The following is a 14649-nucleotide window of genomic DNA, read 5'->3' on the forward strand; positions in this document are numbered from 1 at the left end:
TTGCTTGGCAACAAGTCCAGTTTCAGTTAAGTTGTGGAGCAAAAGATAATCAGTTGTTGATTATTACTTTTTACGACTATTTGCATTAAGAAATATCACACTCAAGGTTGTGATGTTATAGTGAATATCAGCATTCCCTCTCATGTGATATTGCTTAATTATTACAGCTAAATATCAGCATGTTAACAGTGTTACTTTGAGGACGTTAGCATTTAGCTCAATGCGCTAATGTCTCTCAGGCTGACGTAGCCTCTAGAATGACTGGTTTTAACACAAATCTTCAATGGATCCACGTTCTCAAATGTGTCACGTCATAATACCATTAGATTTAAATTAACCACTGCCAGTACACATATTTATTGACAACACCACCTTGCCAGGTTCTTTATTGAGGACCTCGGTTAGTAGCCATTATCACAGGGCTGCGTTAAACCAGGTCGATGTATAAAATCTGAGTGAATATGCATTAGGATTAAACATTTTCTGACTGAATAGTCAGCCTTTGTTGGATTTTACCTCAGAGCAGATGACATCATATTTACATAAAACACTGACAATATTTTACAGTTCATACAACACTGATTGGAAATAAATACAAACGCTGGAATGGTTTCCTTTTCTCCAAAACATTACAAAAGCTTATGAAACTAAAGATTACACACAAATGTTACACAGTGCAAAAGAATTCATCGTAAAAACAAATGTACAACAGCTTAAGCCAAAGTAATTACAAAGCAATTAGGACCTAGGGATTTTAATTATATACAATACCTTATTTACCTTTACCGATATTTACAGATCCTTAACTATCACTGTCCATCAAGAGCTTAACCGTCAAAGCCCTGTTTCTGTGTTCTTCCAACTTCAGCACCATCTCCTTCAGGTCATCCATTCATTCTAAATACGTGATGTTCAGTGACCAAAGCACTGATGGAACAAGCACTCTCAGACACAGAACCGAGCAGCATCCGTTAACCGCAGACAAACGTTTGTTTTAAATCCTGGTCTGTGTGACTACCTGGTCGTCAGAGCTCCTCCTGTCCTTTTTGTAGTTCTCAAACGAGTCCTTCCTGTTCAACTCCAAGCTCTTCCTCTTCTTCTTGTCTTCAGGCTCCATCTGGGCAAACTCTGCCTCTATCTTGGCGGGGTCGGTGTAGATGTAGAAGTAGGCCATTAAGGCAAAGATGACGCAAACAAGCAGCAGCAGAGAGGCGAAAAGGATGTACTCGGCCCACTAGTAAACAGAAACGCAAACACATTATTTTGAGCTGAACTTAAAAGTATTTTTGCAACATTTTGGGAAAAAGTTCCTTTTGCTGTGAGTTTTATGAGAAGATTCAAACCAACTTAATGTCCAAAATAAAGCTGGAGCTATGAAAGTTAGCGTAACGCTAGCCTGGCTCTGTCAAAGGGCTAATAAAAGCCTCAGGACTTATGTGTCATGGCTGTGGCAGGACAATTACAAATAGACACTGTTAAAGTGGCAGTTGTTGGATAGTGAATACTTTAAAGAGGGGGTATTATGCTGTTTCACATTTTAAGACATATACAAAGTTACAATGTTGGATGTCCAGACTAAATGTTGGTGAAGTTTCAAATCTGGAGGTTGAAGTATGTTGGAGTAATCCCCTTCTAAGCTTCTCGGCTCAGTATGCAGGCTGCTGTGAACGCCAGGTTTCAGACTGACTTCTCCAGACGCTACACTTTGTGACGTCACAAAATGAAGCGTGAGAAAGTGAGCCGAACGGAAGAAAGCAGGCTTGTAGGGGCGGGGTTTCTTAAAGGGACAGAGCTGACTGAGTTGTTTCAGGCACAGGCTGTATGAGGGCCTGCACAGAGCACCAGTGTGAGAAACATGAGTTTTTTTAAATTGTAAATTATGCTAAGCTACTTCACAGGTACCACAGAGTGAAATATGAAGCTTGAAATTAGCATAACACTCCCCCTTTAAGTAGCTACTCTTGCTTAAACCTGAATCTTGTGATTGATTGTTTGCCACATGGTGGCAGCAGAGACAAGCTTTAAAGACAAAAATTAAGATCTTGAGGTATGTATGGCAAACATCTTAGCATACAGTTGTCTATTTAAACATCCAGCAGACACAGAGCAACATTAGCGGCCATTTGGAGTTGCTGTTGTGTCCGCACAAAAATATCTGGCTCTTTTGTTGTTTTAAAGCGGGGGTATTATGCTAATTTCAAACTTCATATTTCACTCTGTGATACCTGTGGAGTAGCTTAGCACACTGCTGCCATGTGGCAAACAATCAATCACAAGATTCAGGTTTAAGCAAGTGTAGCTACATTTACTTAAAGGTGGAGTGTTATGCTAATTTCAAGCTTCATATTTCACTCTGTGGTACCTGTGGAGTAGCTTAGCATAATTTACAGTAAAAAAAGCCTCTGTCTTAAACGACCCAGTCAGCTCTGCCCCTTTAAGACCCCCCCCCCCCGCCGCCCACAAGCCTATCGAGGCTTCATTTTGTGACGTCACAAAGTAAAGCGTGTAGAAAAAACTGTCTGAAGCCTGGTGTTCACAGCAGCCTGCAGACTGAGCAGAGAAGGCTGGGGATTACTCCAACATACGTTTACCTACAGATTTGAAACTTCACCCACGTTTAGTCTGGACATCCAATGTTGTAAAATTATATATGTCTTAAAATGTGCTTAAAACAGCATAATACCCCCTCCTTAAGTGTTTCTTACTGTGATATTGCTTCTCAATCTTTCTTCCTGTTACGAGTTTTTTTACGAGTTTTATTTCATACAAAAGAGAGCCTTGAGAGGTTCATTTTTCCTGATGTAGCACTGGTTTTAAAAATGTAAGCAAAAAGACCTTGAAAAGATGCATGAACGCAACATGAATTCTCTGAATGTCACATGTTATCACAAGTCCTTGTAGGGTCCATATTTTCTAACATAACCTGTGTTATTACACTCTACTTAATAAGTAGTATAAGTATTACGATGTAAATGACATTGCCTAAGTCAGTTCGGACAATATGTGACTACTACTGGTTAAATAAAATCCACCCACCTGATCATCGAGCTTTGCAGCCTCAGCAACAATGAGCACAATGATGTTCCCTACAGCAACAGTTAACAGCCAACCAGCCTGCAGCACAGACTTCATGTTGCTGGGCGCCTGAACAGAAAGAGATTCAAATTCAGACATCAAGACATGGTCATTCTCTCTGTAATTTGTGTTCATAGTAGTTTCTAAACAGATATGTGAGGATAGCACCCTCTACCTGTGAGTAGGAGAACTCCAGGCCGGTGACGGAGAAGACCACTTCTCCTGCAGTGATGAGGAAATACTGAGGAATCTGCCAGGCCATGTGGATGGAGTTAGGGCTGATGTCCTCGACTGCTTTGATGCCTGCTCCGCACTACAGGAGACAGACAGGTACTCAGATAGGTAACCTCAAACAAAAATTATTATAATATTGTGACGTTAAATTTACTCATGAGTTACATTTGTTTCGAATTTGAAAGATGGCGGGATGATGTAGCTGTAAGAGCTGCCAAAGCCCAGTGGTACACTGTAGTCACAGGTATTTCCGGCATTATTCCTGATGTGGAACTTTGCTCTGAAATAACAAGAAAGACGCCAGTCAGAACAAGCATTTTCTCTCGTAGAACAGTATATGGATGTAGACGTAATAAAATATCAGTCTTACTCTCCCTGTGGAACGAAAACATAATCTGACATGTCGTTGTTGACGATGTTTCCGAATTCCAGGCTCCCAGCAGTTATGTTCAAAGCTGAGCCATAACCATTCAAAAATCTGTGGAATACAGCACAAAAACAGTCTTAATGTGAGACTTTGTAAAGTCTAAAATTAAACACATTAATATCCTATAAAATACAGCCTTGCTAGATTCAATACACTCATGTGTTCTAAAGTTACAGTCTAACTTTGTCTGTTGTGACTACTAGCTAACATTGGCTAATGTTAGCCAAATATGCTAATTTTAGTAAATGTTGCTGTATTGCTCACTTTAAATCAGTCTTTTCTGTCGAGCACAAGCTTTGGCAGTGGGTCTGTTAAAACTTAGAGTTAGCTAAAGAACCAACTAAATGGCATGTTGTTCATTTGTTTACGACACGTTGGCGAAATTAGCTAGCATAACTATATAACAAAACCTAAACCTAGTAAATAAAGTAATTTCTTTAAGTTTTAATAACAATGACCCAAACACTAAAAAGCTACAGCCTAACCTGGTCTTGTGTTACTACTAGCTTACATTGGCTAATGTTAGCCAAATACGCTAATTTTAGTAAATGTTGCAGTCTTTTCTGTTGAGCACAAGCTTCGGCAGTTAGCTAAGGAACCGAATAAAAATATCTTGTTGTTCACTTGTTTATGACACGTTAGTTAAATTAGCTAAGTAGCTAGTATAACTATATAACAAAGTTCAATTTAATAACAAGTTTTATAACAATTTGAAACTTGCCTGACAGCATTAGCACCCTGTTCTGGCTTTGCTGTGATGTCTTTGAACTAAAGAAAGAAAGAAAGAAACAATGACAATTAATGAATTCAGGAAACATACAACAAAAAGAACATCTGTTGGAATTTAACCCTTTCTGGTACCGTGTACTCACCAGTATATGCCTGGGTTGGGCTCCATCCTGAATAATAACAAGGGTATTCCTAGAGCCGTTATTTAAAAAGATTTTGTCAGGTAGTCCAGACCCAAGTTTAAGGTAAAATGTCTTATCAAAGGTCAGGTAATCGTCATTGGCCTGCAGAAAAAAATACAATTTAATATTTATGTAATCAAACTGTTTAACCTGTTTAAGTTGAATGGATAGTTAGTGTCTATGTACTGTTTGTTATTTTGACTACAGTACCGTATAAGCCTGCAGGATGAAGTTGTTTTCTCCAGCCGAGACGGAGAGCTCGGTGCTCAACATGTTGATGAACTTCGCTTGGCCGACATTGCTCGATGGGAACTTTGGCAGCGTTTGCTGGAAAAGACATGGAGATGTGAGTGTGTGAACTGTGCACTACACAAGTTGTCCCAATGTTCATTTTTTTAAGTGTGTTACACTCACATCGATCTGAATCTGGATCAGGGCAGCAGCGATGAAGGCGAGAGCGGCAAGGAACATCCCCACAGTCATCCTCTTTAACGCACTGCAAAACAAACACGTTTTAATTTTTATCTCTGTGCAAATTTCAAATGGAAAAATGGTTTCAGAACGCCAACTTAGCTACTTAGCATTTGTAGGCGAAATAACCAATTAATAAAGTGTTTATGACACTATAATGAAGCCTTGATGTAAACCTAAAGGGTTGTTAGATTCTTCATCAGACAGGAACATGAAACTCACGTGAAGTTTAAGTTGCACTTGGCAATCAGCGGGTAGACCAAGCTGTCCATGATTGGCACCAAAACCAGGATCAAGATGGGGTTCACAGTCTGGTAGGAATGGAGGTGAGTCACTCGTTTAAAGCCTTTATATCAACACCATCAAGAAACAATAAGCAAGTACTCAAGACAAGCATCTTACCTGCATCTGATCTGGCTGGATAGTGAGAAGTCCCTGTTGAAGAAAAAAAAACAGACAGTCAGAATCTCATTTTAAAAAACAGCCATTTCTGTTTTTGCGCAAATAAGATGTCACATAGTAAAAATACTTACAAAGTCGCCGTTCATGGTGGTAGCCTGGAGCGTCCATCTGGAGCCCTGCGGAGGAAACACAGCTCATCTTTTAGCTTGCGTTTGGATTCTTAAAATTAGCTATAAAATACAATTAAATACAGGAAGTGAGAAGGACAAAATTGGTAGTTACCTGCTGGTCAAAGAGAGCCCAGAACATGGGCAGAGGGATGTAGAGGAACAGCACTTTCAGGACCATCTTCACCTGGGCAATCAGGAGTTTCTGGAGCCACACAGAAAATATTATTAATTTAACTGGCTGTAATGTTTATATTTGCATTTTTAATTGCATTTTTGTACAGCACTTACCTCATATTTCTCCTCAGCCCAGTCCATCCAGTGGATTCTCACAGGGTACTGGATAGAACGATGCCTGTAGCGATTCTTGAGAGCAAACTACGGGGAGCAGAAAGGACATTTCTATGTCAATCTTGCCTCAAACTGAAATGCATTTGTTACCTAAATTATAACTTAAAGGTCAGGACTAAAAGTTCCATTTGAAACCTTGTACCCCGTACAATTCGCTGTATAATTAAGACGCACTTTTAATCGTTCTTTTTAAGCGTCATATATACCGAGAGGGAGGTATTTTATTTTACCCAGACGATGGCGCTATAAGCTAGCTAACGCTTCGTCACGGGCATGCGCAGTCATGATCGCCAGTCCATTCGCCATCCTCACAACAATCAACGTCACCGCAGCTCAACTACGGCATCGGTAGCTAGCAGGATTGCAAACTCGACATGGCGAAAACATGGTAGGCTGCCATTTGTGTGTGTTTTTAATGTGTTTCAAATGAAAATATATTGAAATCGTGTGACTTGTAAACACGTTTTTATTCATAAATAACCATAGAAAACCTTTTTTTCTTCTGGGATACCACTAAAACAGACTGCGGTGCGACTCGTATTTCAGACTTTACGGTAAATCCGTTTAGAAGCCACTTACCCCGATGCACTTGCAGACCTTCACCATGATGTTTCCTTGAGGGGCGGTCTTGTTGTACATACCGCTTCCAACAATGAACACGACTGCAGACACACAAAAACACCAGATATATTATATTCAAACAATTGACCACTTGTCAACAAGACCTCATAAGAACTAATGAGGTCATTGATCTATTTATTAACGATATAAACATTCAATTTATGGGTTTATGAGATGCAACAAATTGATATTTAATAGCTATTACAATCTATATACTTTTAATAATATTGATATTCATTTTTATAATATATTAATAGGCCCATATAACAATTTCTTATCTAGAAAAACAACTTTATTCTTAAGGGGCAGTCCAGCAGTTTAGCATTGTGACTCACAAGAGACTAAATTAAAGTAGCATACTAGAACATCTTAACTTTTAGTCTAACGTCTGGTTTAAAGATACAAAAAACACTGAATCCTACAATTCCCATAATGCAATGGAGAGTAAATCCTCCGTGCATTGTTAATTAAACTGTTTTCTAATTCCACCGCCACTTTTTATGCACGCTTTCTGTTACAAATTAAGTCCAACTCTTGTGACATCACTGTGACATCATCAGGGTTATTTTCTCAGATTTGACAAACATCCCTTAGAGCCACAGAAATCTTTTTACAACTGTTTTTTAAAGGCTTAAAGTAGCACAAATAATCTAACACATGTATAATAATAATAATAAAATAATTTCTACAACTTCATAATTAATTAAACATAGCTAAAAAAACATCTTACTCAGAGCTACCACCATGAGAGCAGCTGGGACACCAAAGGCCAGTGGGTAGCACTTCTGCTGGGTGTGAATGCCGCACTCCTGAGCTGGAAAACCACAGAAAACACACACATATTTCAACATCTAACATGCGAGTGTTTGATTTGTGTATTTGACGCTCTGTGATTAGCTTCAGCGAACCTCTGAGGATGGGGGTGATGACGGTGGACAGCAGACTGCCAGCATTGATTGACAGGTAGAAGATGGAGAAGAAGGTGCTTCTCTGCTTCTCCTGTAGGACATAGGAAGTTTATATTTAGACATTTTCAAGATGATTTTTCATGCAAAGTCATATAAAACAGAGGCATTAATATTATCTTTGTGATCTACCCTTGAGCGGTGTAATAAAGGCATTGAGACAGATGTACCTGTGCTTATTGGTTAATAATCAACTAGGTGCAATAAAACAGAGATAGAAGAAGTGCTGACACGATGCCACTGATAGCTCGTGTTAATTACCGTGTGTGTGCACACGTGCAAGAAAGTGGGACAGAAAATGCTTGTTCTGCATGTGCTGTGCATGCATGCATGCATATGTTTACTTGTAGCTGGGTTATGAGTGTATGTGTAATAAACATGCACGTGTTTAATATACATGATTATTTGCATGAATGTACTCGCAATTACGAGATCCAAATCTCTTTTTTCTCCGACAAATTATGAGGAGTAACTATGAGAAAGCAAGTCGTAATCATCTAACCTGATGGTCTCCAAACTGGTCTCCACCAAAAGCAGCCACGCAGGGTTTGATGCCTCCTGTTCCAAGGGCAATAAGGATCAAACCCACCATGGACAGAGCTCTGGGGGGCGAACGCAACACACACACACAGTTAATATAAATCTGTTTAATAGTGTATTTTTAAGCGCAACGTCTTAGTGTGTTTTACTCACACGTGGAAGCCCATGTTGTCAGGGGTGCCGTCCCTGTTTGTATCTGTGATGTCATGGATAGCACTTACTGCCATGACAATCTGCCCCAGCGTGTAAACGATGGACAGATAAACAATGGTCCTGTGCAGAGGCGGGAGGAGGAGGAGGGGGAGGAAGGAGCAAAAAGTTAAAGAGGAGTTCTCCAGGTTCAGATAGCGATAAGATAGACAAGGGTCAAAAATCTAAGGATGACATTTAAGAGATATACTTTAACCCTTACTTTTACTACACTGCACGTTTTTGTATATACAAGGGAAATGCATTTTACAAACTCACTTGAATTTGCCGAGCCATGAATCGGCAATAATGGCTCCCAGGATGGGCGTCAGGTAGCAGAGAGCCACAAAGGTGTGGTAGATGGTGGTGGCCAAGTCATCGTCCCACTTCAGGAAGTACTTGAAGTACAGCACCAGCACGGCTGCAGACGGGGGGAAAGGAGGGGGAAAAGACGGGACAAATTAGATGGATAAGCATGCAGGGAAAAGTGGAAGTATTCGGGTATTTTACTTGAAGGAAAGTAGCAATTTCAAAGTGTAAAAATACTTCAAAGCAAGTTACACTAATGCATTTATTCATTTCAGTAATGTACCTAAGTTCTGTTCTTACTACGTGCTATAAGTATTCCCATTTTACTCTACCTTATACTTCCACTACAAATGTTTTAATCAAATCAAAAACTGCTAAATGCAAGGTTAGAAAAAAGCACACATTTCCATAAGAATACAAAATTTTTTCTTTTATCTCCTATTTATCATCCTATGACCCCTCCGATTTATCTTATGACTAGGGATAGACCGATTATCGGCGCCGATATTCGGCATTTTGGCTCATATCGGCCTTTTTTTTCTTTTTTTCTTTTTCTTTTTTTATCTTTAATCCGACGGCCGATAAGAGATCAATTTAAAACTGGGTTATTTTGGCTCTGATGCATATGCTTAAAGGCATTTAAACAAAGTTAAGTGTTGGTATCGGCCCTGAAAAAACCATATCGGTCTATCTCTACTTATGACCCTGTGGCGGGGCGCAACCCTTATGTTGGCAGCCACTGGAGATAACTGTTTAACCGTGTATTAAGGTGTTTTAGGACTCACAGGTGCCATTTTTAATACAGAAGAGTTCACTTTGGATACTTTAGGTACAATTTACAGTATTCATCCTTTAAGTAACTATAGGTGTAGAGATATAAGGAAATATCGCACTGTATAAATTCCAACTCACCTCGCATGCCATAGTAGGAGAAGCGCTCACAGAACTCATTGACCACAATGAAAAAGATGCTGATTGGGTAGCCACAGACAGACATCTGTTAGGAGGAAAGGAAAAACTTGATTGTAATATATCCAATATTGTACTCCGTGCATATATACAAAAATATACAACACCGTGTATTGGTCATATACAAATAATAGGACTAACTTACACTCTTTTGCTTGGGCTTCTTTATCTCTTCTTTGTCTGCAGAAATAAGTGGTCAAAGGTCAAACATGAAATATGAACCAGTTAGAATATGAATATGAATACAGTTAGTCAAATGTGGTTGAATTATAGGCTTATATGCAAGAAGAAAATAGTTCAGTGTAAAAAGAAAATAGGGGAAATTATTTAGCATGATATAAATAAACAATTATCCTCTAGAATTTCAAAGTAAAAGTTTCAGAAATGTAATGATGGGCTCCTAAGTCGCAGGGTCCCACCCGGACCAGGACTCACCTGCCATGGCTGCGGTTGACTTCAGGTCCTTTCCCTGACTGAATCCTTCAAAAAAAAAGACAAAGAAAGACAAATGACCCCCGACCAAATCCACAAAATGAAGCTCAAGTCGAGGCCTGGTCGCCTTCTTATATAATCTCCGTTAAACCCTCCTGTTACGCCCCCTGATGCTGGACTGTGGATCTCACACACACCGCGAACATCTTGTCCAGCACCTCCCCAACGTGCATGTCACCACCTCTCTGCATGTGTGTGTATGTCAGTAATTACTTTATGACTCAGGGATGCGATGACAGGCTTTTGCCTTCCAGATAAAGAGGATTCAGCTGATAATGGTAGTATAAATAATGTGTTCCTCATTGCTTTACAAACTGATTTTAACACATGTTTCATGTAGTGCCAATGTAGTTATATTAGCATGACAGTAACAGCAGTGACTAAAACAGAAACACATAATAGTGATAAAAACATCTATTACTAGATAAAGGCACACACAAACACACAGCAGGACTCACGCCAGACACATGATGTTTAGCAGCCCAAATCTCTGAAACAATGTCACAGTGGGGGTGTTTGTCCAGTAACCTAACAACAGCATCGCAGGATGTGTGTGTGGAGGTGGGGTAGGGGGGGATTAGCTGGTCTTTTACATGAATTTACAGGAGTCAGCATCCGTCTCTCTTCGATGAATGTGAAGCTCAGTGTCCGTTTAACAATATTCATAACCGCACACACAAACAGCACAATTATTTTTAGCTGATGACGCTATGATGGGAATACATCATCTCAATATGACACATTATCAGCCAGCTCTATCATCATCACGTTGCCCCTGAATAAACTCATTAAACTGCATGTTATAAAGTTTTACTACTCATGTGTTGCGCCTTGTAATGGAAAAAAAAGTCAAAAATATAGCTATATAACAATGTTGGTTACATAATTAAAATGGGGTGCAGTTTGCTAGCTAAATTCTTTTTAGGATTAGCTTGCTAGCTAGAATGCATTAGCTTAACAGCTGTTAGCGTTAGAGTTTAAGTAGTGCTGCTATAACAGTATAAAGTAAAAAATGTTGCTATGCTAGCTCTAGCGGAAAAGTAGCTTTTAAAGATACTTATATAGCTAGTTAGCTAGCTGCAAATGCTAGAGCTCTGTTGGTAAAGCTATTGTATCTCTGTTAGCTTAAAGTGAGTAAAAAATTTATTGAAAATGGAGAGATGCTACTTTTAGTAAATAGGGAATAAATATGTGGGAAGACCAAAAAATAAAAAATTATTTTAAATTTAAATTTAAGGTATAATTTAAATACTACAACAAAGTGTAACAGAAGCAAAACGAGGTAAAGAGTCATAAAGTCAGCTGAATCGCTAAGTAATGGCTGTTAAACTGTAGAGCAGTGGTCAAAGTGGGAAACACGAACCATAGCATATTGTGTCTATTACTCCCACCCACATAAACTTTGGACCAGTAGACACTGATATGATTGTGACACATCAAGTCAATCTGTCATTAATCACTGACTCAGGTCGCAACGAACCGTTCCTACCACTGTCTTGCTCCTGTTCATTTTCTGAAAGCCTTTAAGATCCAATACTTGAAAAGTATAAATGTTGTCAAGTTGAGTCCACAAGCAGTTTGAATAAAATGACCCTCTGGTATAAAGTATATAACTGTAAGTGTTTTTCTGTTTATCACTATGAAACAGGTCTGAAGTGTTTAGGTTGATACGTTTTACAAAACAAATAGTTCCAATGGCATATGCTTAATCTGTGTTACGATTATGACGGGGTCCTTGGAAAATGTTCTCCCCTTTAATTGTTCCCTGAGCCTAAAAAGTTTGAGAACCCCTGCTGTAGAGCAGTATCTGTTTCAAGTAGCCTACGCTAACGTTAGCCTACATTTAGCAACAGCAGCTACTGGTCAGACAAGTTCAAGTAAGGCTGTAGCAACCTGTTGTGTTTTATGTGATTATTGCGTATCGCATAGTGTAAAAAGAGCTGAGTCAGGGCAGTACTCTAATATTTTTTTACTCTTCTGAAGTGTTTCCCAACTGTTGAATAATGCAAAATGTCATCAGTGTAAAGAATAAAGACAGCTTACAACACACGTGTTAATATAAAGCAGATGTATACCAAGTTAAACAGCCAATAACCAAATCTAACAGGTCAACTTACCCATTGTTACAAACAGTCCAGCTGTAAATCATGAGTCCCTCATCTTCTGTACGTGACTACAGTACTTCCCTATCTGCACTGTGTATTTAAATTGTCCAGCAAGACTTGCAGAGGCTTCACTGACAGTTGGGAGTCTGTAGCTTCTGCTTCACAGATAAGGGACAGGAAGACAGGAGGCTAAGAGGGTGACAATGTGTTAAAAGACTTAGGACACATCTGCTGTATAACATATAAAATATTGTCTTCAGTATTGTAGTTAGTTGGTATTTTTACCCACCTGCTTTTATGTGTTCACTGCTGATTAGCACATGCAAAGTAAGATAGTGGACATGGAAAACAGTACCTGCTAGCATTCTCCTTGTGAGCTTGTCATTTAGCTCAATGCACCACTGTACTGAAGTAAAGCTTCACGGTGCTGCTAGCTTGGATGTAGCCTCTGTAAAGTTTCACAATTGTAGCTACATTTTAGCTAGCTGATAAGAGATGCAAACAGTTACAACATGACAATGAAAAATGACTACCAAATGACACATGACAACAGAACTGCTAAGTCATCACAGGATCAGACAGAGATATTAAGGAAGTTTTGGATGAGATAACAATTTGCAGATCAAGGGTTGTGTTGATACAGTTGAGATACAACAGCAAGACAGGGAAGAAGGTTTTATTACAGATTTTATTTATTTATATGTCTTAAACATATTTACATGAGCAGTCATTATGTAAAAATGTTCCTCTTGCATTTTACACTTAAGATAATAAAAGGCATCTACATGACAGACAAAGAAAAAAGGGGGTAGAGTAAAAATAGTCGCACCCTTGTCTTTCATTGCACAAAGTCTTTGGCAAGAGTGGTTTTTATGTGCAGTAGGTCGCCTTGGTAACGATAGAAAATATTGCACACTTTTTTCTTTACAGAAAATAGGATAAAACATCGTGGTTCACTTGGCTTTAGACTGATTCTTTACACGTCCATTGGCCTAAAATAGAGCGAATGCGCCTTTTGAATGTCGGGAATATAAACTCTGATGCATCTGCTGTAACAGGGCCTCAATGGAGAAGGGTAGAAATGTAAAAATACTATGCATCAATCAGCAAATGTGTGGTTACAGCAGTGGCATTATTCATGTATGTCCTTTCTCTTGAAGCGCCGTCTCACTGTACATAAATGGGAGCCCTGCAGTTACAAAACAGATAAGGTTTAGACTTGTCCCTCTTGTTTGTTGCAACATCTCATGGGTGGAGCTTAAGACACCAGGACAATTAAGATAACATCCTGTTGAAAGTCACAGTATTGGATACACACTTGCTTCGTCATCACATATGCTTAACCCCGTCTTACACGGTGTTTAAAAACGTTACAAAAAGATAAATGACCCTGCAATTTGACTCAAAGTAACTGGAGTCTCCATAGGAAACAAGAACAATGGGCCCGATGATAACATGTAGAAAAGGTAGATGAATGCATGATGGCTTCATGTTGTGTTTAGATACTTATAGAATGTGTTCCTCTTGACTGACAGGTAGTTAATCAGTAACTTAGCGGTGAAGAAGGCATGAGTCTGGTGTGAAACCTCCTTATCAGAGTATGGTGGTGGAGCCATGTGGGTTGGCACTGGTTGGCGTGCCACTGATGGCGTTGAAGATGCCCATGGAGTCGGACAGAGCGTTCCTTGCACCGTCTTCCACTGGGTTTATCTAAAAAAATAAAAGTCTATTAGGAAGGTTGGGCATGTTTTTTTCTGTTTAAACACACACCTGGATGTTTATTTTAAAGGTATAATAAGTAGGAATTTTCTTAGCATGTTGTCAACAACACATTCAAACCGGGCCTCTCCTCCCGGGCTCTTCGTCACCAGAAGCTCACTCACTCACACGCCCACCACGCCGTGCTAACACCGACAGCATCACGGTTACCTTTGCGCTAGCATGCTAACTGCTGGTTACCGCTGCGCTAGCATGCTAACCGCCGGTTAGCTTTGCGCTAGCATTCTAAACGCCGGTTAGCTTTACGCTAGCATGCTAACCGCCGGTTAGCCTGTCCTACCCGGTTTGAGGCACCTACCTGTCCAACAGAAAGAAGGCCAACCAGGCGTCACTCTTTCACCGTGTTCCCCGGTCTGAATGGGGCCCAGTTGCTAATTTGAACCACTTCCACACTCACCTATACGCTGTGATTGGCTCAGGGAACCACAACAGCGCCCCTCCTGAAAATCCTACTTATTATACCTTAACATTTAGGGACTGTAAGAAAATGTATGATGTATTTTTTCTGTTTTCTTTAGGCAGGATAAAAAGATGAATTAATGGTGTTTGTGTGGAAAACAAACCTCCTTTTCAAGTCAAATAGGGGTCCAAAGAAAATATTCATAATGCCTCACATGAATTTGCTTTAATTAAACATTCAGC

At 39.5% G+C, this 14649-nt stretch overlaps 2 protein-coding genes across 2 annotated transcripts in view; both read right to left on the reverse strand.

The window, feature by feature from the left end:
* Nucleotides 1–682: 682 nt before the first annotated feature.
* On the reverse strand, nucleotides 683–9659 carry slc15a1b (solute carrier family 15 member 1b). The gene is made up of 21 exons (XM_069675034.1): nucleotides 9575–9659; nucleotides 8633–8774; nucleotides 8318–8437; nucleotides 8127–8226; nucleotides 7568–7658; nucleotides 7390–7473; nucleotides 6618–6700; nucleotides 5979–6065; nucleotides 5803–5892; nucleotides 5652–5696; nucleotides 5521–5553; nucleotides 5341–5429; nucleotides 5062–5143; nucleotides 4858–4974; nucleotides 4609–4749; nucleotides 4458–4504; nucleotides 3680–3787; nucleotides 3475–3589; nucleotides 3251–3388; nucleotides 3037–3144; nucleotides 683–1234 (listed from the first exon to the last, which is right to left on the reverse strand). The coding sequence occupies exons 1-21, from the start codon at nucleotides 9657–9659 to the stop codon at nucleotides 995–997; spliced, it is 2145 nt and encodes a 714-aa protein (XP_069531135.1). The 3' UTR covers nucleotides 683–994.
* A 3256-nt stretch (nucleotides 9660–12915) lies between these two features.
* The window catches only part of dock9b (dedicator of cytokinesis 9b), a 41610-nt gene continuing 39876 nt past the window's right edge, over nucleotides 12916–14649 (reverse strand). Inside the window, exon 52 of the mRNA XM_069675449.1 lies at nucleotides 12916–13938. Within this exon, the coding sequence (XP_069531550.1) occupies nucleotides 13822–13938 (117 nt within the window). The 3' untranslated portion in view covers nucleotides 12916–13821. The remainder of the gene's footprint in view (nucleotides 13939–14649) is intronic.

This window comes from Semicossyphus pulcher, unplaced genomic scaffold (genome assembly GCF_022749685.1).
Source record: "Semicossyphus pulcher isolate SPU_LCO1_2020_fin unplaced genomic scaffold, fSemPul1.0.p SCAF_24, whole genome shotgun sequence".
Lineage (NCBI taxonomy): Eukaryota > Metazoa > Chordata > Actinopteri > Labriformes > Labridae > Semicossyphus > Semicossyphus pulcher.